We start from the raw sequence: 21,123 nt of genomic DNA on the forward strand, positions 1-21,123 counted from the left end.
TGCTTCTTAATGATTGCATTGCTGGGTCTCCTGCCACTAACTCCTATCTCCTTGGAAACAGCTGCCTGTCCTTTCCTTCCCACCTGCATGACCCCTCCTAGAAGGGCTGGTCCCAACAGACAAGCCTTGCCCAGCCTGCCCACCCCTTTTTGAATGACTGTGTCTTGCAGTCGCCGTTGCCTGAAAGGTGGCTGCCCTGTACGTGGAATCTGTGCCTATAGCTGCTTACCCAGAAGCGAGATGAAAGAGGTCAGCCTTCCTTGCCATTTTCCTCTGGGTTCAGTGTTTAATTCTCTGAGTCGTTCCATGATATTTCCATAACACCTTGAGCCATCACCCACGTAACCTTTCTGGCAAGTGCATCTACAGAGAGGGTGAAAACACAGTTGCAGGGTCTTAGAGCCAATGAGAGGTGAGATCCTACCATCCAACTCCCTCATCTGAACATTGTCTGCAACGATGGGAAAAGCGATGCCCAGGGATAAGCCAAGAGAGAGGCACACATAGAAGTGAACACTCCTAGTGCAGTGCCTGGCATAGAGTAGGCCCACAAGAAATGGATAGTTAATACATTATGCATATCTATAAACACTAGATATATTTGTATACTTGCAGTATTTTTCAAAGTGTGATCAAGAGACCATGTACATCTGAAGCACATGGGGTACTTACTGTAAATGCAGGGTCAAGGGCCCCTCCACAGAACCACCGAATCACAGTAAGCTACTAATGTAAGCTTCAGATAAAGATGCAGAGTCACTGATCTGCTTAGAAGACACTTCCCCTCTCCTCCCATCCTAGCTGAGATCTCCAGTCAACTGTCCCTTCCTAAGGGAAATATTCCTAGATTATCCACCCCCTTGTTAGCCCCCACTGTAGACCAGGTTACCCTCAGTGTGTACTCTCATGGTACCATATAGCTCCTCTCTTGGCCACCAAGTCCAGTAGCAATTCTATCCTAACTGTGTGGTTATTTGGCCCCATCTAATTTGGGAAGAGAGTGAGGGCAAGGGCTATGTGTGTATTTATTCCTTCACTGTTGTAAACCCAGGATCTAGCGCAGGATGTGGCCCATAGGAGGTACTTAATTAATAGTTGTACAATAATCAGTCACTGAATTAAAATAAATACATACACAATGAAAGCCACAGACACTTTACACAATGGTTTAGTTTCATAAAAGAGTTAAAGATGCAATTAATGATGCACTAGCCATAGTGTGCTGGTCAAAGTTGAATGACCAGGTCTCTGGGTGGGGGTGGGGGGGGAAGGAGGTGGGTGGGAAGAGCCCTGATTTGTAGCATTTGCCAATTTCCATGGTTCATACTCCCACATTGGCTAATCTCAAAATACCAAGGTGATGCCAACCAGCTTGCAAAATCCTGAAAATTTAACAATCCGCTCTGCTGAATCAGTAAGCCCTGAGCCTAGCACACCACTCAGCAAATGTTGGCTGACAGCTGACTGAAGTTGGCAAGGTGCTTGGGAAGGTGACACTCACCAGGCTCCTGGAGGTAAGTGAGGAACTAAACATGAGATAGGGAAGCACATGTCAGAGAAGAGCGATGCGGGGATGCTGTAGTCATACCGTTTCACAGGTCTAACTGATGTTTAGAAGAGGATTCCAAAGAACAGTTATATACCCGTCAATCCAGTTGTGTTTTTAAATATGGTCCCATGGCAAATAGGTATATTTTCAAAAGTTTGCTGAACAAACATTTCAGAGTCTTATCACCCTTTGCTTGGATTGCTGCAATGACTTCCTGATTTGGTCTTTCTGCCCTTCCTTTTCCTCCCCTCAAATCAGTCCTTCATCCCTCTGCCCTGTGTGGTCTGTCCAAAAGGGAAATCTGGCATCTCTGTGCTTAAAACTCTCAGGGCTTTCATCACCTCTAGGATAAGATGTAAGTGCTTAGCATGGCTGGCCAGGCCCCTTCCTGCCATTCACTGCAAATTCCAGCTCCACCAAATTGCCTTAAAAACAAACAAATTGGGATGCCCTTCTCAGGCCACCTGCCTTCCCAGGAATCCTCTCCCAGCCTCACCTTATAGCTCAGGTGTGGCCTGCTCTAGGCAGCCTTATCTGACCTCCTGACTCTCCCCTGGCAGGAGCATCCCCATGGCTATTTTACAGCAGAGACTCAAACCCAGGTCTTTAAACTCCAAACACTACCTTCTTCCCACCCCACAAGCTGCCCCTGCCTCAGGAATTTCCACACAAATATTTTTACTTAGAGTAAACCCCTTCTTTCCACAGTAAACCTGGAGTCCAGGAAACACCCCTTGTGTTTATTCACTTTCCCTGGCCTTGTTTTGCACTGTTAACAAGCAATATTTCACGGGTGAGGAAACAGGCATATACATTAGAGGTCAATCTCTGGAATTGCAACATTTGTTTTCCCAATGACTATGTTTTCCTTCTCCCGCACTCTGACCACCTCATGCCACGTTAGCAGGCCGGGTTTGTGTTTCAGATTGTTCTCATGGCCATTAGAAAGGAAAAAAAAAACCTCTTGAATGAGTCATCGATTAAACAAAGTTTTATTGAGTAACTACCGTGCTCCTTGCATTGTGCTATGGGGGTGATGTGGATATAGGCGGAATAAGACATATTTCCCATCCTTCCAGACACAGCATTGACTGACTACCACGTTCACCACTTAGAAAGAAGGTGGTGGAATTGCAAAGACTTACTTGGCCTGGCCTGGTGCAATGGTGGAGCAGTTGGCGTTCCTGTGACAGGGGTTGTTAGATTTGCAGATATCGGTCACACTGCACCCCACGCCGGGTACAAAGCCATGGTAATGTTTCTTACACTCACAGTGAGACTTCAGGGGGTTGAGGGGAGATAAAGAAATAGGGTTCTAGTTAGTCACCAAAGCCAACATTCTTCTTAAATTCGTATCTTGTGCCATAAAAACCCACTCAGGGAAGTTCCAAAGTATGGGCTTAAACTACAACTATGTCAAAGTGTCTGGAATTGGAAGCCCTGAGTCTATATCATGTCTATTTGGAAGCTCATACACCTTGTGGGTTGTTTACCCTTCAGTTTCCTTGCATGCTAACCCTGGGTCTCCATAGTTCCTGATTTTAGATCGTTTGCAGCCGAGTAGGGAGTGAGGTTCAGTCAGGAAGTATTGTTGCTCTAGAACACTGGTTTTCAGCCACTCAACTCAAATGACATTGGGTGTATATGGAGATTTTTGATTTTCACAACGGGACAGGGGGCGGTGTCACTAGAGGTCAAGGATGCTCCTAAACATCCTACAATGGTCTGGACAAGCTCCCTCCCCCGCAACAAAGAATTATTCAGCCCAAAGCATTATTAATCCTGAGTTTGAGGAACCCGCTCTGGAATAATGGAAATACTGAACGCACTGCTGCCGTGTAAGCCACGGAGGGTTTCTATGACTGGAAAATCTGCCTTGAGACACATTTTTAGCCAACAAAGAATTATTCAGCCCAAAGCAATATTAATCCTGAGTTTGAGGAATAATAACTCGCTCTGGAATAATGGAAATACTGAATGCACTGCTGCCCTATAAGCCATGGAGTGTTTCTAAGACTGGAAAATCTGCCTTGAGACACATTTTTAGGAGACAAAGCATATATTAAACCTCACTGCCAAGGTCCTGGGACCTCGGTTCAGGGTGTAACAGGATCTTGCCCACAGAGGACTTCATTTAGGGGAGGGAGTTCAGCCCTTTGAATTTCTTGCAAGCCCGCCTTAGAAATTGACAGTAGAAATATCGTGTGATATATTCTTTTTCCTAGGAGATGAGGTTGGGCAGATTTTGTGCAGAGAACACCAGGAGCATTCCTGTGGGGCGCTGACTAGACAACTGGGGACTCGTCACTGTGTGGGTTCCCACCCAGGCAGCAATAGCCTGTGTATGAATGGATGAATTTCCTCCATGCACACTCAAAGTGCAGTTCCGGGTCAAGAGGCACTGCTAAATATTTGACGGATGGCCCTGGCTGGTTTGGGTCAGTGAATAAGAGTGTTGGCCTGTGGACTGAAGGATCCCAGGTTCGATTCTGGCCAAGGGCTCATGCCTAGGTTGCGGGCTCGATCCCCAGTGGGGGGTGTGCAGGAGGCAACCGATCAATGCTTCTCTCTCATCATTGATGTCTCTATTTCTCTCTCCCTCTCCCTTCCTCTCTAAAATCAATAAAAATATATTTAAAAAATATTCGATGGATGGATGAGGTATCAGGAAAAGGGCTCTTTCATCTGGACTCCTCAGCAAGGATCTCCTGGTCAGGCTGAATTTTCTCAGTTAAAGCCATGATGTGATTTGGGGGTCAGGTTCTCACCCCAGAATCTCCTCCCTGTTCCCTGCAATCTGTCAGTGCTGCCCCTTTGGGACAGAGTATTTTTGGTTATAAGAGTCCTCTCTTGCAAAGAAATTACAGGGACTGGCGGATTGTTGGTAAAAGTCAATCACATAGTCACCCAATACTTGGCTCACAGTTAATCTGTTGATCAAATTTGAGTTGTGTATATATTTGTCAATGTCTGTATAGGATGAGGATAGAAGAGGATGTAGGACAGTGAAGTTTTGACTGGGGAGCTTGGAAAGTGTGAGTGTAGAGGTTGGACTGGGGAGGGGACATGCTGAACTTATCCCTGAGCACGTGCAGGTCTGTCTGGAGAGGAAGCCCAATTGGACATTGAAAGGGAGCATGGGAAGGGCACAGAAGACAAATTGTAGCCATGGCCCATTTTACCTTCGGGGGGCTGTCCTACTCTACCTGCATCAGCTCCATGCATCAGCAGCTCACCTGTCCTGGCCCATCATATTTGCACACCGTGGACTTCGTAGGGCAGTTTCCGAAGTTGATTTGGCAGGGGTCGACTGGTAAGCACACTTGGCCATCCCCGTGGTAGCCTTCTCGGCAGGTACAATTGTGCTGATTTGGTCCCAGGAACGTGCAATGAGCATGAGGGTGGCAGACATTTTGTGAACAGGGATTGATGGCTTGAGAGGCAATGACAAAATAAGAGGCAGTCACCACACCCAGGATGGAGGACTATTGAACTGTGAAGGGACTGCCAATCACAGCTCATCAAAGCTGCACAGGCAATCCAACAGTTTTAAGAGAAGGAGTAAGAAGTACCTTGTCTTACCTTACCTGATCCCCCTCACCTATCAAACAGATTTACATGTGGCCATCGAAGATTATAACTGCAAATATTGTGTTGATATATTATTATGCCATGTGATGTGTGGATTTGAATATAAAAGAACATGAAGGAAAGTACTAAGGCTTATCAAATTTATAACATGTGCTGGGTTCTGTTCTAAGCATTTACCAAACATTAACTCGGTTAATCCTTACAACCCTCTAAAGTGAGTACCATTATTATCCCCATTTGATAGATAGGAAAATAGAGGCACAGGCAGGTTACAGAATTTGTCCAGCTAGTAATAGGCAGATCTGAGATATGAACCCAGATAGTCTGGCTCCAGTTTCATGAAGAAAAATAGAAGTTGTGGTTGCATTAAAATTAGGGTGGTTGTGAGTCGCCCCCCCCCCTTTCCTGTTGGAAAACCTAACCTAAACATCTCAACTAACAAACAAACTTGCAGGATCGAAATTCTACTCACGCTCGCAGTATTTGCCATCGCCTTTGTAATTGGGAAGGCATTTGCATTCTAGCTTCGTTTCATCTTCACTGGAAAGTGAGCATCTGGAATTTTCTGGGCAGAGCAAGGCTGCGCATTCAGGGATGGCTGCAAGGGAAGGTTGTTGAGGTAACTGCATCAGCAGAAAAACCAGTTATAAGAAACTCAACAAAAGCAATATTCCCCATTATTAAAAAGGTAACACAGGTTTGCTGTATCAATTCAAAAATACAGAATGCATGAAGTAAAAATTAACTGTCTTCTTATTCTCACTATCCCATCCCACTCCTAAAATGACCATCGTCAACAAACAATAACATATATGTTTATTTATATGATTTTTAAAACCAAATGGAATCCCTTTAAAACCTTTAGAAACTTGTTTTTTTTTTAAACAATGTACTATGGAGGTCTGTAAGGATATACTTTAATGTCTAATAACTGCATAGTATTTTACAATATCGATGGGGCCTAGAGGGTTGTTAAAAACTATAAAGAGCCTGACATATTAGCGAACGTGCAAAGCTAACAAGTTGGCCGATTCAGTTTCATGGATGAGGGTAGAAGATATGAGACTCCTGGGTCAGAGATAGAAGATAGTGTATTACTTATAGGAAGACCAATAGCCAGAATGTTAGCATTCTTGCATCAGGTCTTCCAAGCCCCAGTTTTCACGGGGCAATGCAGAGTCCATATGCAGACCTGAATGTGCAATGGATTTTATTACAGGAGAGGAGTTCTGATCTTAGGGAACCTATGGTGTGTGTGTGTGTGTGTGTGTGTGTATGTGTTTAATGGTAGAAAACGTATTAGTTAGGGTCAAGGCAGGAGACAGAAAACACACAATAATTTGAAGGTAGAAAACATATTAGTTAGGGTCCAGGCAGGAGACAGAAAACACACAATAATTTGAACAGGGAAAATTTTAGTGTAAAGCATTATGAACAGAGAATTAAAATAATGGGAATTCCTTGTGAGTGTTAAAAACTAGAATTCTAAAGCATAAAGGAATAGCAGAAATATAAAGCACACACACTTCCCTTGGATTGAGCTAAGTGCCCAACTTAAGCCCTCCTCCCTCCAGGTCTGATCTGCAGATGTCACTGGGAAAGGCCTGGCCTTGGCCACTGGATGGGGCAGAAGGTGCTGAGATGCCTTGATGGTGAGGTTTGCTGGAAATCTTCCCTCTAGGGAAGGTCATCCACAGGGAGGTGCCAAAAGTCAGGACTCACTTGATGTTCTGGGACTAGAAGCTAAGAGACACACTCTCAGAAGTGTGGTGGACTTCTGTGTGTGGGTCAGGCCGGGTGGCTTCACGGGTCAGCGGTGCGGGATGAAGGGGAGGTGGCCAGCCTCTAACGGCCAGTCCTGTAGAGCCCTTGGTGTGCCCAGGGCTGAGGAAAGGGTGCACAGAACAGCATTCCCCTGGGCTGGGCACTGGCCTGCACGGTCTGAAATGCATACACCTGTGCCTCTTTGACCTGGTGTGGCACTGAGGAAATTGGCGGTGGGGAAATTGGCTTACGCTTGTCGCAGTGGGGGCCGGTGTATGCAGAGTAGCACTCGCAGGTTCCATTGCCGTTGAGTCCGCTGTTGCACACTCCATGCACACAGCTGCACACTGCAGACAGGAAATGGGGGTTTTTCAGTACCTGACACAGACATCGCCCAAAGATTCTGGGTGGATAACATCTTCAGATAGTGTTTATTGAGAATCTGCACGATGATGCAGGAAAAACCATAGGTGTGAGGTCCTAGAGACCCCAGCTTAATCTGGACTTCATTTCTTTTTAATAGCTTCAATTTATTTATATATAACATGTAGATAATGATGTCTACATCATGGGATTTCTATAGACACACCTGCTTAAAAAAACCTAACCAAAAACCTGACCAAATACTGGAAAAGCAAAGGTTAACATCTACTAAGCACCAAATCCTTTGTACTGTTGTTTTGTGTCTCACCTTGATCCCTTGCTCTTATCTCCACTGGAACTGCCCTCATTTAGGGCCTTACCATATTTTGCCTGGACTATTGCAGTAGCATTTTAACTGAATTCGCAGTCCAATCTCTCATGTCTCCATTCCATCGATTGTATTTGATCAATAATGATATCATGATAACTTTCTCCAATCCAAATGATATCTAAATTCCTCTGCCAAACAAGGCTTTCTCTAATTTCACTTCAACCTCTTTAATTTTTCATTTTCATCTCCCATCACTTTATTTTAGACATATCAGCACATGGGATAACTCAGTAGTTGACCTTCCTTCCTAAAAACGTGTGTTGAGTACCTATTATGTTCAGGGTGCTGTGTGCAGGATGAATGACCCAAAGTCCCTGCCCTCGAAGAGCTCACCGTGTAAGGGCAGAACAGCCCAGCAGAGTGCGGGTGGGAAGTGCTCTGACATGATAGGTCAATGGCAATAGGAGTTGCCAGGGAAGAGATGGAGGGGCGGCCTAGGGAAGGTGGTGCCTGGAAGAATCAGGACCTGCATCCTGTGCCATCCCACCTCCATGCCCCTGTCTCCACTGTGCTCCCTCCCACATGCCCACGGAAATCCTCCTCATCCTCCAAGGCCAACCGAGGCCCCCACCTCGGCGGTGCCATCTCAGAGCTCCCCCAGCAGAATCTGTGCTCTGGGGCCAGCGGCATGTTCTTTTTGTCCACGATCGCGTCCGACTACAACTGTTAATTTTGTTTACGCTGGCGAGCCAAAGGCCACCAGGAACATGCTAGTGGTCACACCAAGTCAGCTGCAAGGGCAGCGGCCACTGGAAAGAGAGAGAGAGAGTGGGAGCCTCTTGTGTTGCCGGAACAGGCAGCTGCTGGATGATTCTCCTGGCTGCCTCTTGACACGGTGTCTTCTCTGTTCAGACGTGCTTACTCAGCGGCCTGGTTTCTGTCTTGTTTCACATGGAGGCAGCGAATCTCTGATGGTGATATTCTGTGGAGTTGCTCATGCTCAGCAGGTGACACCCAGCGGGGCTGGGACCCAGGAGGCTGCCAAAGCTGCTTTCCCCTGTCTCCATCTGCATATTTCTCTCCCCTGTTAGATTGGAGCCCCGTGGAAGACCTTCCCCTGCCTGTGCTTCCCCATGACATCTTTCCCAGAGCTCATGGCCATGCCAACAACTGCACAGCTAAAATTTCCATCGAGACAGCAACCTGCAGGGCCAGGAATGGGGTGAGGAGAGTGAGGCAGGTACAGGGTGGGGAGGGTGAGGAGAGTGAGGCAGGTTCAGGGTGAGGAGGGTGAGGAGGGTGAGGAGAGTGAGACAGGTACAGGGAGGGGAGGGTGAGGAGGGTAAGGAGGGTGAGGCAGGTGCAGGGCGAGGAGGGTGTGCTCTGAGTGTTGTCATGTAGCATGGAGGAGGGTGAGGGGATGGAAGGGGCAGTTAACTGGGACTCAGCGCCTGCTTCCAATTTAGATGCTCCCTGCAAGGGCTGCCCTTGTCGCTTAGTCCTCCCCCCCGCTCCCCCCGGGGCTGGCTGGTGTGAGCCCAGGAATCTGGCACCAGCCTCTCCCTGTGTCCTGGCTTCCAGCGCATCCTCTGTCCTGGGTTAACTGGTCTGGTACAGCTCGGGGAGCTCCTGACACGCACTGCAGGGCTGCCAGCCTCTGCCAAGAAAGTGTCCCAGATGCCATTTAAAGAGCCCCTGGTATTTGTTGCCAAACTCTAGAGACACTCGGAGCTTGGGGTGTGTGACTTTGAAGTGGTTTAAGCCACAGCCATTTGGGTCAGAGAGACAGTGCACAAAGCTCCCCATGCTGGGCCCCTTGGCAGAGTGAGCTGCTCCCTCTCCCATGTTTTTGCAGCACCCACTGGTGCTGTGCACACAGGACCATAATTGTCACCCGTGTTTCCAGCTCCTTGGGGGTGGGGACCTAATCGCTCCCTTTTTTGGATCCCCATCCCCTATCAGGGGCCTAATGTTGGGTGCTTGCCAGGGGCAGAATGGTGCAGGGTTGGGAACCCACACTCTGGAATCAGCCATCTGGGTGCTGCCTCTGGCCCTGTAATCGTTGCGTGACCTTGAGAAACCTCTCTGCTTCTTCATTCATAAAAGGAGGAACCCGGCTTGGAGAGTTGCTGTGAGCATCCAAAGAGATCACGTAGGTCAGGCCTCTTCCCACGCAGCCCAGCACACAGCAGGCACTCGGCAAATGCCAGCTACTGCCATTAACAAGACATGATTGTGGGACTGACTTGGGTGTCATGTCAGAGAAAGTGGTCTTTGCCTTCTGTCCCGGCCAGGAGTGAGGCTCTGAGTGGGCAGGGCCTTGGCAACAGAGATGAACACCCTCACTGATGCAGCTCTAAATCACGTCTGAGTGAATCAGCGGGCGGGTAGGAGGCTGTTCCTGCAGCAGGTTAAAGCCGGCGTTAAAAATAAACAGCAGCTAATAGAACTGTCCTACTTCTAGCAGCCGGGCCTCCTCTGAGAGACCAACGCCCCCTTGGATGCAACAACACTGGCACCCAGTGGATGTCGGGCTGAAGAGGTTTGCAAGTTCCCCTAGTCCTTGCCAATGGGTAGTGACTAGCCATCACTGAGCCATTCATTCATTCATTCATTCACTCATTCATTCCTAGGTGAATAAGTGTTCCCCTTACTGTTGTATTGCTTTTGTCCTCGCTTAATACTTGCTTCTGTTGATTGAGTGCTTATGCTATGGTGCTATGAGCGTTGCTACGTTGCCAATCTTGTGGAGTAGGCATTCTTATTCCAACTTTATAGGTGAGGAAGGCCCAGAGAGGTTAAATAGCTTGTCCCAGGTCACACAGCAGCGGATTTCAAACTTGGGCTAGTTTGATTTCAAAGCCTGTTCTGGAGCTGAGCTCTCCAATGTGGTAGCCACTAGCCACATGCGGCCATTTAAACTTAAACTAAGTGACATGAACTAAAATGTAGGGTTCAGCATCTCAGATGCACCAGCCCCATCTCAGGTCCCCCATGGCCACCTGTGACCAGGCACGCCGTGGGACAGCCCAGACAGAACAGTTTCATCGCCATCTGAAGTTCTCCTGGAACCCAGGGTTTGGAATTTTTTCTCCCAACTCTCAGTTTAGGTTTCCAGTTTTCTTATCAACTTAGGTTTCTAAACCAACTTTCTCCCTTTCACGTGCCCTTTCTCCACGGCACCAATAAGGGTGAAGAAATGCCCCTTTATTTAGAAATGTTTGGGAGCTCCATGCATATCTGTGCTCATTGGTAGCCAAGATAATTTCTTGGAGGTAACATGGACTCTTCTTCTTTCTGAATTTTCATCCCAGAGCAATGACTCGGCTTTTTTGGGAAGCAAGCAATGCTAGATGCTGCCTTTCTTCCTTCTCATCTCAATATTTATTTAAAATATGTGATTTAAATTCTATTATTATGGTAGGGGAGGGCCAATTTAGGAAATAGGTTATTTCTAAACAGTTGATTGATTATATTTTAATGATCTTTAATATAATGTGTAATCTTAAAAATATACAGATGAAGGAAGTCCTAAGATCGGGGGCCACTGGAGAATAATAGGTAATAATCGCTAACATTTATCATGCACTGATTACCTCATTAAATCCTCATAATAATCTGAAAGAAGGCAATATTATTTCTGTTTTTACAGATGAAGGCATAGAGAGAATGTTCTTATAAACTTAAAGTTCCCACAATTAGCAGCGTCAGGGCCGAAACCCAGTTTGAGTCTGAAGTTGGAGCTCTATATCCTGTCTCTCAAAGCCACAGTTCTGAGTCAGGACAGCATGGCTGGAGTAAATCTGGCTATTTATTCATTCACTCACTCACTCACTCACTCACTCATCTAACCAACAAAAGTGGGATGTATGTCTACCATGCAGATAGCACTGTGAAAGGTACTGAAGATAAGGAGGTATAACAGTGTCTTCCTTCAAAGAACCCAGGGATTATTAGAATGAGACAGTGTCTCTGTATTGCAATAAAACTTATTCCAGAGTGTGCACACTTATGAGGGTAGGATGTCTATGTGTGTGTGTGTGTGTAGATTTTCTTCAAGAAAATTTGAACCAATGCAGTATCTACTGAATTTGATTTTTCCATAAAAGTCAGAACCAAGGTGGTGTTGGAGAAAGGCCACAGGATATATCCTTTTTGGGTGACTATGGATCTGGGAGACACTGTCCCTGCCATGCCCGCATTCTCTAGGCCTTACCAACTGTGTGCATTCCAGCTGACTTCCAGCATCCTGCACAGGTTTCCTGGGAAGGTTCCTCCACCTGAATGCTCATTGGGGGCTGGAAGTGCAGGGAATTAACAATTCCCCCAGCCCACGACTGCATGTAATAACTTATTATTGCTACAAATTACCCCAAACCTAGTGTCTTAAAACAACACAAATTTATTGCCTTGCATTTCTGGAGGTCAGACATCCAAAATTACTATACTAAAGTCAAGGTGGCAGGGTTTTGCTCCTTCCTAGAGGGGGAAAAATGTTTGCTTCACTTTACTAGCTTCTAGAGGCTGTCCACATTGCTTGGCTCCTGGCCCCCTTCCACCTTCAAAGCCAGAAAGAGCTGGTGGAGTCTTTCTCACATCTCATCGCTGTGTCCCTCCTCCACGTTTAAGTCCTTATGATTGCACTGGGCCCATTTGGACAATCCAGGACATCCTCCCCCTCTCAAGGTCAGCCACTTAGCAACCTTAATTCCACCTGCTACCGTAATTCCCCCTTGCCATACAAGGTAATATAGTCTCAGGTCCAAGGGATGAGGATATGGACATATTTATTTTGGCGGGGGTGGTGGTGGTGGTCTTTATTCTGCCTAGCTCACTGTGACTCCCTTTCCCCTCAGGTGAGATAACTTGGAGGTGAGTATTCAACCATGACTCCAAGAGTCCCCAGTCCAGGGCATGAAGCTCCGGGCATCACACCGCTCTCTGTCTCGACAGCACACCTTTAATGCCTCTGTGTCACTTTCTTAGTGTTTCTGCCGTCACCTCCTAAAGATGCTACTTGTATTGGAACCCTTGTTTCAGGCTCTACTTCTGGGGAAAAGAAGGAACCCAAAATAAGAGACTAGACCAATCAGTGTCAGGTTTGTTTGTTTGTTTGTTTACCCTGCAAAGTGGAGCCAACCATCTCTGCTCACCTCGGGTATTTCTTTGTGAACTCCCGAAAGGAAGGGACAGACCAGAATGTGGTGGGATCTCTGGTGGAAGTCAAGGCCCCCCAGGAGAAGGTCAATGCTGAGACCAGGATCTGGAAAGAGCTCAGGGAGAAGCTGGACAGGCAAAGAGCAGGGGATGTCTGATCCTGGAGTCTGGAGAGATGGAGTTGTGTGCCCCCAAGTTTGCCAGACACCATTACTGGTGAGTAGCTGACTGCAAGTGCTAAAAGCCACAAGAAACTCTTTTTTTTTTTTAAAACACTGCATTCTATCAGATTTGTTACTACCTCTTTGCTTTGCTTTTGCAGACTTGGTTATACATAACTGTTCAGTGTTTTCCTCCAAGGATCAGTCTTTCTGAGGTCTGTAGCTGTTTGACAAGTTTGCCAGACAGCATTACTGGTGAGTAGCTGACTGCAAATGCTAAAAACCACAAGAAACTCTTTTTTTTTTTTCAAACACTGCATTCTATCAGATTTGTTACTACCTCTTTGCTTTGCTTTTGCAGACTTGGTTATACATAACTGTTCAGTGTTTTCCTCCAAGGATCAGTCTTTCTGAGGTCTGTAGCTGTTTGACATTCTATGTTTCCAAATGCATTAGACTCCAGAAGAATCAGACATACCTCCTGTACAGTTGGGTCCAAATAAGTTGTCGTGAGCACAGGTTTCACAGGCTGTTCCACCAAACCCTTCCTGCAAAATACCCCAGGGAGATGACGTTAGACCCAACGTGATCGGCGTTACCCAGGAAGCCCTGGGCTTCTCGCTGGTGGTGTGGTCTGCGCTTATTTCTCAAATATCCCTCCCCCCCGTGCCTATTCTGAAGCTCCTTCTTTGTGTTTTTCCTTTATTCTTTGCTGTTTTGTGTTATAAGGGTACCTCAATCCCTGCATCATTGTTTTTACAGCGAGTCCAGAAGAAAGCTGCTTTGCCAATCCAAAGAAATAAATAGAGAGCAAGTGATAACAGCGCCATCATAGTTTCACTCAAGGGCGAAACAAAAACTCTTTCAGTTGCATTTCTGAAGTCAGCCCAGCTCAGTCATTTTCAGGATTTCTCTGTGTTTCAGCCAAAGGCTTGAAACTTGCAAAACGTCATTTTCATGGGATACCAAAGAAATTCTTCGATGACAGACCCCGTGCTTGACAATTGGTGGTGTGGACAGCACCGAGAGCTAAGAGTGGTGGTAACAACAATTTCTATAGCCCTGTACAGCTTTACAAAGTATCACATCTATGACCTTATTTCACTTTTCTTCAAATGTAATCACACAGGATGACTATCAAACCCATTTTATAGATGGACACACTCAAGGCTGAGCAGTTAACTGATTCACTCCAAGATTCCCGGCCTCTGATAAGTCATTTTGTTGCAGATTGTCTACTTTTTTTTTTTTACTAGTATTGCTTCTTAGAGACTCCATTGTGTGTGTGTGTGTGTGTAAGGAGGGACAAAAGTTAAGGAGAAGGAGCAGAGTAAGGGAGACGAACACGTTTTGGAACTTACTTGGCATGAGCAGCTTCCGTTTCCTTCCATGCCTTCGTCACAGCTGCCCCTGCCGCTGCAGGGCGACCTGGCTCCTCCTGGGCACTCTAGGGAAGCAAAGGGCTCAGGTTCATTCATTTTGATGGCGCACAGACATTCTGCAAGGATGCGTACAGCACCTACTGTGTGCCAGTTAGTGTGCCAGTTGCCAAGGGGACAGAAAGAACTGAAGACTCTGCTGGCGAAACCTGGGGTTACCCAGAGGAGGCCAGCAGATCACAGTGTCACCTGGGACTGCCATAAAAGACATTCTCAGCAGCCACACTCCACAGACAGATTAGACTTTGCTATGAGGGCACATTTCTGATGCATTGTGAGGCTCGGGAGCTGATAAGGCTATTTTAGGTCATTATCACATTTCCCTTTGCTCCCTGCTACTCTGGTGGTCCTTGCATTGTGACTTCCTCCATGCAGGAGGCTTACCCGTTATACGCTGTCAGCAAATCATCGGCTGTCTGTTTCTTTAGAGGGAGATAATGAACTTCCTGCCAGTAAGAGGCCAAGGATCTCCCTGTAACTTTATCTCCCAAGGTGCCTCCTCCATGTCACTATCTTTGTTTAAAAGCGTGGCTCACAGCCCAGCCAGCATGGCTCAGTGGTTGTGCGTTGGCCTATGAACCAGGAGGTCACAGATCGATTCCCGGTCAGGGCACATGCCTGGGTTGGGGGTTGATCCTCTGTTGCAGGGCGTGCAGGAGGCAGCTGATCAATGATTCTCTCTCATCATTGATGTTTCTATCTCTCTCTTCCTCTCCCTTCCTCTCAGAAATCAATAAAAATATATTAGAAAAAAAATAAAAGCTTGGCTTACAGCTAGGCAGAGAATATGTGCTGGTATTGCATTGCTAGCTCTGGTTGGAACTGTCTGTATGGGAAACTGATATAAAATAGGTTCCTCATGTAAACTCAGCATTATTTGTCACTCAAAACCAAAAAAGGGCATGCCTAAAAGAGTGGTTTCAAATCCACACAGTCTGTTATTTGCAACGTGTGCAGTGAATGGCAAAGAACATACAACAGGGAAAAAAAAGCAAATAATGATACAAATGGCTAAGAAAATACCACAGGAAAAAATGCAAATAACAATACCAAAAAACAAAATACACATAATTCAATGACATTGACCTCAGAAAGAAGAATCAAGGTAATTTCCCTTTGAAATAGATTGTTTTGCCACATTCTTTTCCCATTACTTTGAGTTGTAGCATAAATCTGTTAACGTTGATGGTGAAATAAAGAGAACTGGCATGTTCAGATAAAAATAAATCTATTTTATCTCAATTAGAAATTGGTTGTTTAAGTGTATTAAGTTTCAAGGTTAAAAACATGTTTTCTGGCTAATGAGAAAAGACTTTCATATGCAGATCTGATAAATCAGTACAAGTTTCAATGAGGGAGAAGCACATGAAATATGGGTAGAAACACCTTTGTTATGTCAGGATGACATATATTTTTTCCTCCAGTGAGAATTCATGCCTTCTTTTTCTTTCTTTTTTTTTTTGGTGGGGTCTAATAAGATGTTTATTAGAGTTTCATTTAACAAAGGGAATATTGGAAATAACTTAAATGTTCCAAATAATGCATTTGTGAACTAAATGATAAAACATTCATCCAATGAAACATTTACTGAAGAGTCCAATAAAGTGTCACTAAACCATTTGTATCGGCATAGAAAATTTCCACAGTACACCAGTAAGTGAAAATGACAAATTACCAAAAGCTGTGTTAGAAGTATGATATTTTAAATAAAGGCGATGGGTAGGTACACACATTTTTGTATTTCAAACAAATAATAGCAAAAGGTAATGATGATAGTAATAATAACAACAGTTAATAGCAGTAGCTTCATTTTCTCTTTTTTGTCTTCACAAAAAAATCATGGTGATTATCATTTCCAATATGCAGGCTATAAAAGTGAGCCCTAGTTTGGTAAAGTCAATTGATCAAGAGTATTTGAACGTATACGCTGTTGAGCAAGTGTTAAATCCAAATCTCTGTGCCTCCGAACCACAACTGTATATTATTCTATAAGTTCATCAACATTTTCAGAACCTATATCTTTGGAAGCTTATTGATGTTTATTTTCTTTATTTTACTTATTAGTGCCACCTAATTTTCTTTAGCAGACACATATTACTTCTGAAGAATAAACATTTTAATAATGTTTATTTTTCAACAATTACAGCTGATGTACAATATTAGTTTCAGGTGTACACCCTGGTGAGTAGACACTTACATAATTTGTGAAGTGACCACCCCAATAAGCCTCACACCCATCTCACACCAGGCATTGCTATTGCAACATTATGGACTATATTCCCTACGCTGTAATTTTAGAAGAGGATGAGTAATGTTTTTTCATTGTGCTTTTCTGCGCTTTCCATGTTTTCAGAATGGATCACAGAGGTATGCTCTAACTTGAAGAAGGAACTGTTAAATAATTTAAAAAGCAACCCAGAGGCGCTGAGTATGGATGCATTTCTCAGTGTGTGACAGAGGAATTGGTGCTGCTCTTGCCTTGAAGTGAAGGCCATTTCAGAGCCCGCACTGCCTCGAAAAGGATGGGTGCGTGCCAGCAGCTCCTAGTGGCCTTCTCCTTGTGGAAATGTGAAAGGACAGGCAAGATCTCTTGCCATCACCACAGAATGTGGGGGAGAGGTGAAAGCGACAGCCCAGAAGAGGACTCATCTCTTTCCCGAACCAAAGGAAGGAAGCCCTCGGAGACTCTGAGTATGTTCGGAAGATGAAGATAAAGAGGAGCACGCTTTTGCCCCACGAGAGGGCAGCAGAAAGAACGTCCACGCCTTGGTTTCCGCAGGTTTTGCTGCAATGGCCTCGAGCCCTACCAGAGGAAAATGCCCGAATCTCCAAGGAACCCCCTAAGACTCCTTCGATCCTCGGTGTGAGCTCTGCCACGTGTGCACGTAGCACAGTGTGATGGCATGAGAGACTGGAGTCCCGTTTGCCTGCTCATGCTTTATGAGTTACCCAGGGTTTAAAAAGGCCTCGGAGAAACGGTGCCATTTCATTTGCCGTTCGCGATCAGAGGCCTGTTTTGACCACGGTTCACCCATTCATTGATTCATACAACTTTTTAAAAGTATCTTTGTAGTGTCGTGCACTTTGCCTAGTGCTTCCACCTGTACCGATGTTTTAAAGCCTCAACTGTATTTTTGTAAAGTAGGACTTTTTACCCCCATTGACAGCTAAAAGGGCTGGAGCCTATGCAGGAAGTAACTTGCCCGAAGCAGTAATGATGGAATTGGATTCAAACTTAAAACCCGGAGTGCCTGTGCTCTCCTGGCTGTGGTCTGCCATGCATTATGTTGAACATGCTGACGTCTGTTACTGTATCTTGGACAAAGCCTTTTCTTGTCTTCGGTGTGTCTGATGAATAGCGTAGCATCAGATTAGTTTTTGTGGGTTAGAGAGAGAAAAGCAAACCTAAGAGTTCTTTCCAGTATATCAGGATGTCTATAAGGACGGGATGTGATATGACCACATTTGATACCAAAAAAGTTCTTGAAATCTGGAAGTCTGGGCTAATCGCTTGATTCGGATGTAATAATCTCTTAGAAACACACTGTGCTGACATGCTGGGGTGACACTGAGAGCAGAGCAGTTAACAGAGAGAAGGGCCAGGAGATCCTAAACCCTGTCTTTCTCTCTCCCTGGCAAGTTTGGTGCCAGCAGCTCTGAACTTGAACTTACTTGATCACTTAAAAGCCCAAAGGAAACTGGCAAGAGATCATCTTCAATATCTGATTCCTCATATGCAAAATGGAGATTAAAATGTCTAACTCCAGGATTTGTTTTAAGAATGAAATCAGATAATATCGGCCACGGATTTCTCTAGCAACTAATGTCAGCAATGCTGAGTAAATGGAAGCTATTCTTCAGTAGTTAAAAAAAGAAACCAGAGACAACGTTATGTGTAGAATAGGGCACAACTATTTAGAAGCCATATGGAATACAAAACCAGAGAAATAAGCCAAAATATTTAGGATCTCATATGTGTGACATAACACAAGTTGCTATTTTTCTTTCTTTGTTCTTTTTCTTATAAACTGTATACAATTTGCTTATATCATTATTATTAGTTTTTTTGTTGTTAATCTTCACTGGAAGATACATTTTTCCATTGATTTTTTAAAAGAGAGAGTGGAAGGGAGGGAGGGAGGCAGAGAGAGAGAGAAATATCGATATGAAAAAGACACATTGACCCGACTGAGGCTGGACATCCAATTGCAAGCAACCCAGGTATGTGCCCTTGACCAGGCATCAAACCTCAACCCTTTCAAGAGTGAGCGGACGCTTTAACCACTGAGCAACACCAGCCAGGTCTGTTTATATTATTTTAACCAGGAAAAGAACAACAACTCAAGAGAACTAATCTCTCCCCTTATGTGTATACTTGAGGAGATGTTTTCAGTACATTTTAGGAGATGTAAAGCAAATGGTAAAGTCATGAATTAAGTGCCTTATTTTTTACTATCCAAGAAAAAAAGGGATCTCATATAGTTTGCACGTCATAGCAAGGAGGCAGTCACTACTTGAGTGTAAACATCTATAATCAGAATAGAAGTTCCATTTCAGCTCACAAGTGCTGTGCTTGACCACAGGAGAGTCTAACTGTACTATTGACTCAGACTTGGCTGGTAGTGTTTCTTACCGTGGAACATGGTCATTACAGAGTTTGCTATTCCATCCTAACACTTTAATTTTTAGAAGACTGAATGATTATTTTGGTTGCCAACCATTAACTATAGTCTTTGAGATGTTGTCATTAAACTTCTTACAGTAAATTTGAGATCATAAGAATCCAGCATTCTTACTTCCTCTCTATGGTCAGTGACCTTTTTTTGGTAAGAACAGGTAGCCTTTCCTCTGTCCCTTTTGCTGAATTGTAAAGGAATTCTCTTAAAGACAGACCTCTGGCTGGAGGAAAGCAGATTTCTTTAGAAAAGCTGAGAGGGCAAGAACAATTTTCTACCTCCTGACAAAAATGCGCCTTTCCAGAAAAAGGTGCTGACATTCTCCTTTTACTGACATTCTCATTTTCCTTCCTCTCAATTTTCCATCGAACGGGACATTGAGAAGCAAGTATCCAAATCCAAGAAGGGTGTTTGCCACTTACCCATGCAGTCTGGGCCCCAGTGGCCTGGGCAGCACTGAGGCTGGAGATAGTCCTTCCTACAGATGTGGCGGCATCCAGGGAGAGACAGCGAGTATGATCTGATCACAAAGGTATACCTTCAAGGGTAAAGAGGGACATACCCATCATCAGAGCAACTCAGGGAGTTGGATTGATGTTAGGTTCTAGGCACATGCTGGTAGTGGACTTCAAACTTATCACTGAGTGTCCCAGCAGCCAATGAAAGAAGAGAAAGAGCATGAGTGATGTGGTGCACAGGGTCTGTGGATTTAAATCAAACCAACTGCTCAGGACACCGTAGATGTAGAAATTCCTGTGAGAGGCGGTGTAATGTAATGAGCTGCATTTGCCACAGTTTCCTCGAGGGAGATATAATGAGTTCCCTGGAACAGTTTTTGTATCATCTGAGGTACAGTTCTGGAATAGCAATTCTATGGAGGCTAATCACCAATGTCTATTTGTAGGGAATCTCTGCATGGATGGCTTATTACAGGATTTGACTTGACTCTGGTGTTTAGAAGTTATCTTCCATGAACATTGTTTCTTTCACCTGGGCTGTTACTAATGCTGTGCCCGTGAGTTCTAGGTTGTTCTCCTAAACCAGTGCCGGTGATGCAGCTAATTAACCACAGATTTACTGGCTTTAGGGGCAGTTGGGCTGGAGATAGAGTTGACAATCTCTTTGAAAGGGTGGAATACTGGCAGGGACATCTCTTTATAAAGATGGCAAAAAAGGAGAGCCAAGTGCAGAGCCAAATGGCCCCTCAAGAACCAACCTTGGGTTTGTTCCAGTATAAATGAATGACAAATCAAAATCTTCAATTCTAGCCCAGCTGGTGTGGCTCAGTGGTTGAGCATTGACCAGTCTGATTCCTGGTCAGGGCACATGCCCGGGTTGCAAGTTTGATCCCTAGTAGGGGGCGTGCAGAAGACAGTTGATAGATGATTCTCTCTTATCATTGATGTTTCTATCTCTCTCTCCCTCTCCCTTCCTCTCTGAAATCAATGAGAACCTATTTAAAAATATTCACTTGTAAAATAGAGAGCATGAGTCCACTAACCTTATTCTCTCTCCCTCAACCCCTTCCTCTATGTGTTTGTGTGTGTTTAGGGTAGTGGAGTGGGACATAATCGAGTGCCAATCATGGCCATGAAAAAAAGTAACCAGTATAAAAATGTTCTCACTAAAGTTGCTTTATAATTTTAACCTTGAACCCTAAGTCTTTCAGACGTCCTTTCTAAAAGGATCTAATTGCATATGTGCACCCACTTTGGTAATTGAGTAGTCAACTGCCACATATGATTGCTAACTCAATCCAGCTAATGTTGGGAAACTTCTGTTAAAAATTATGATTTGGGTTTAGAATATAGTGCAGTCACATTAAGCAAACACAAATTTAAAATTTAACAGTTGTAAGGTTTCATTTTACCAAAAGTAAGACATCATACTAATTTTTCATCCCTGAATTAAAAATAAAACTCACTGAGGACTGTCTAAGCTTTAAATTAGTAGATGAAGCAAATAAAAAAAAAAAGTGTTTTCATTTGAGCTGCATGGCTGCAACTATTAGCTGGTGAGTAGAACAGTTAGTTATCCTTTGCAAGGATTAACCTTGAACAATGAGAGTTTTGAATCATAAAAGGATTTCAGG

At 44.6% G+C, this 21,123-nt stretch overlaps 1 protein-coding gene across 1 annotated transcript in view; it reads right to left on the reverse strand.

Moving 5' to 3' along the window:
• Window positions 1-21,123, reverse strand: part of STAB2 (stabilin 2) — a 165,518-nt gene that overhangs the window by 140,240 nt on the left and 4,155 nt on the right. The window contains 8 exon segments of the mRNA XM_006769396.2: window positions 230-363; window positions 2,695-2,828; window positions 4,786-4,982; window positions 5,613-5,738; window positions 7,156-7,251; window positions 13,395-13,464; window positions 14,278-14,363; window positions 19,454-19,590. Of these exon segments, the coding sequence (XP_006769459.1) occupies window positions 230-363; window positions 2,695-2,828; window positions 4,786-4,982; window positions 5,613-5,738; window positions 7,156-7,251; window positions 13,395-13,464; window positions 14,278-14,363; window positions 19,454-19,590 (980 nt within the window).

Source organism: Myotis davidii, unplaced genomic scaffold (genome assembly GCF_000327345.1).
Source record: "Myotis davidii unplaced genomic scaffold, ASM32734v1 scaffold120, whole genome shotgun sequence".
In the NCBI taxonomy this organism is placed as follows: Eukaryota; Metazoa; Chordata; class Mammalia; order Chiroptera; family Vespertilionidae; genus Myotis; species Myotis davidii.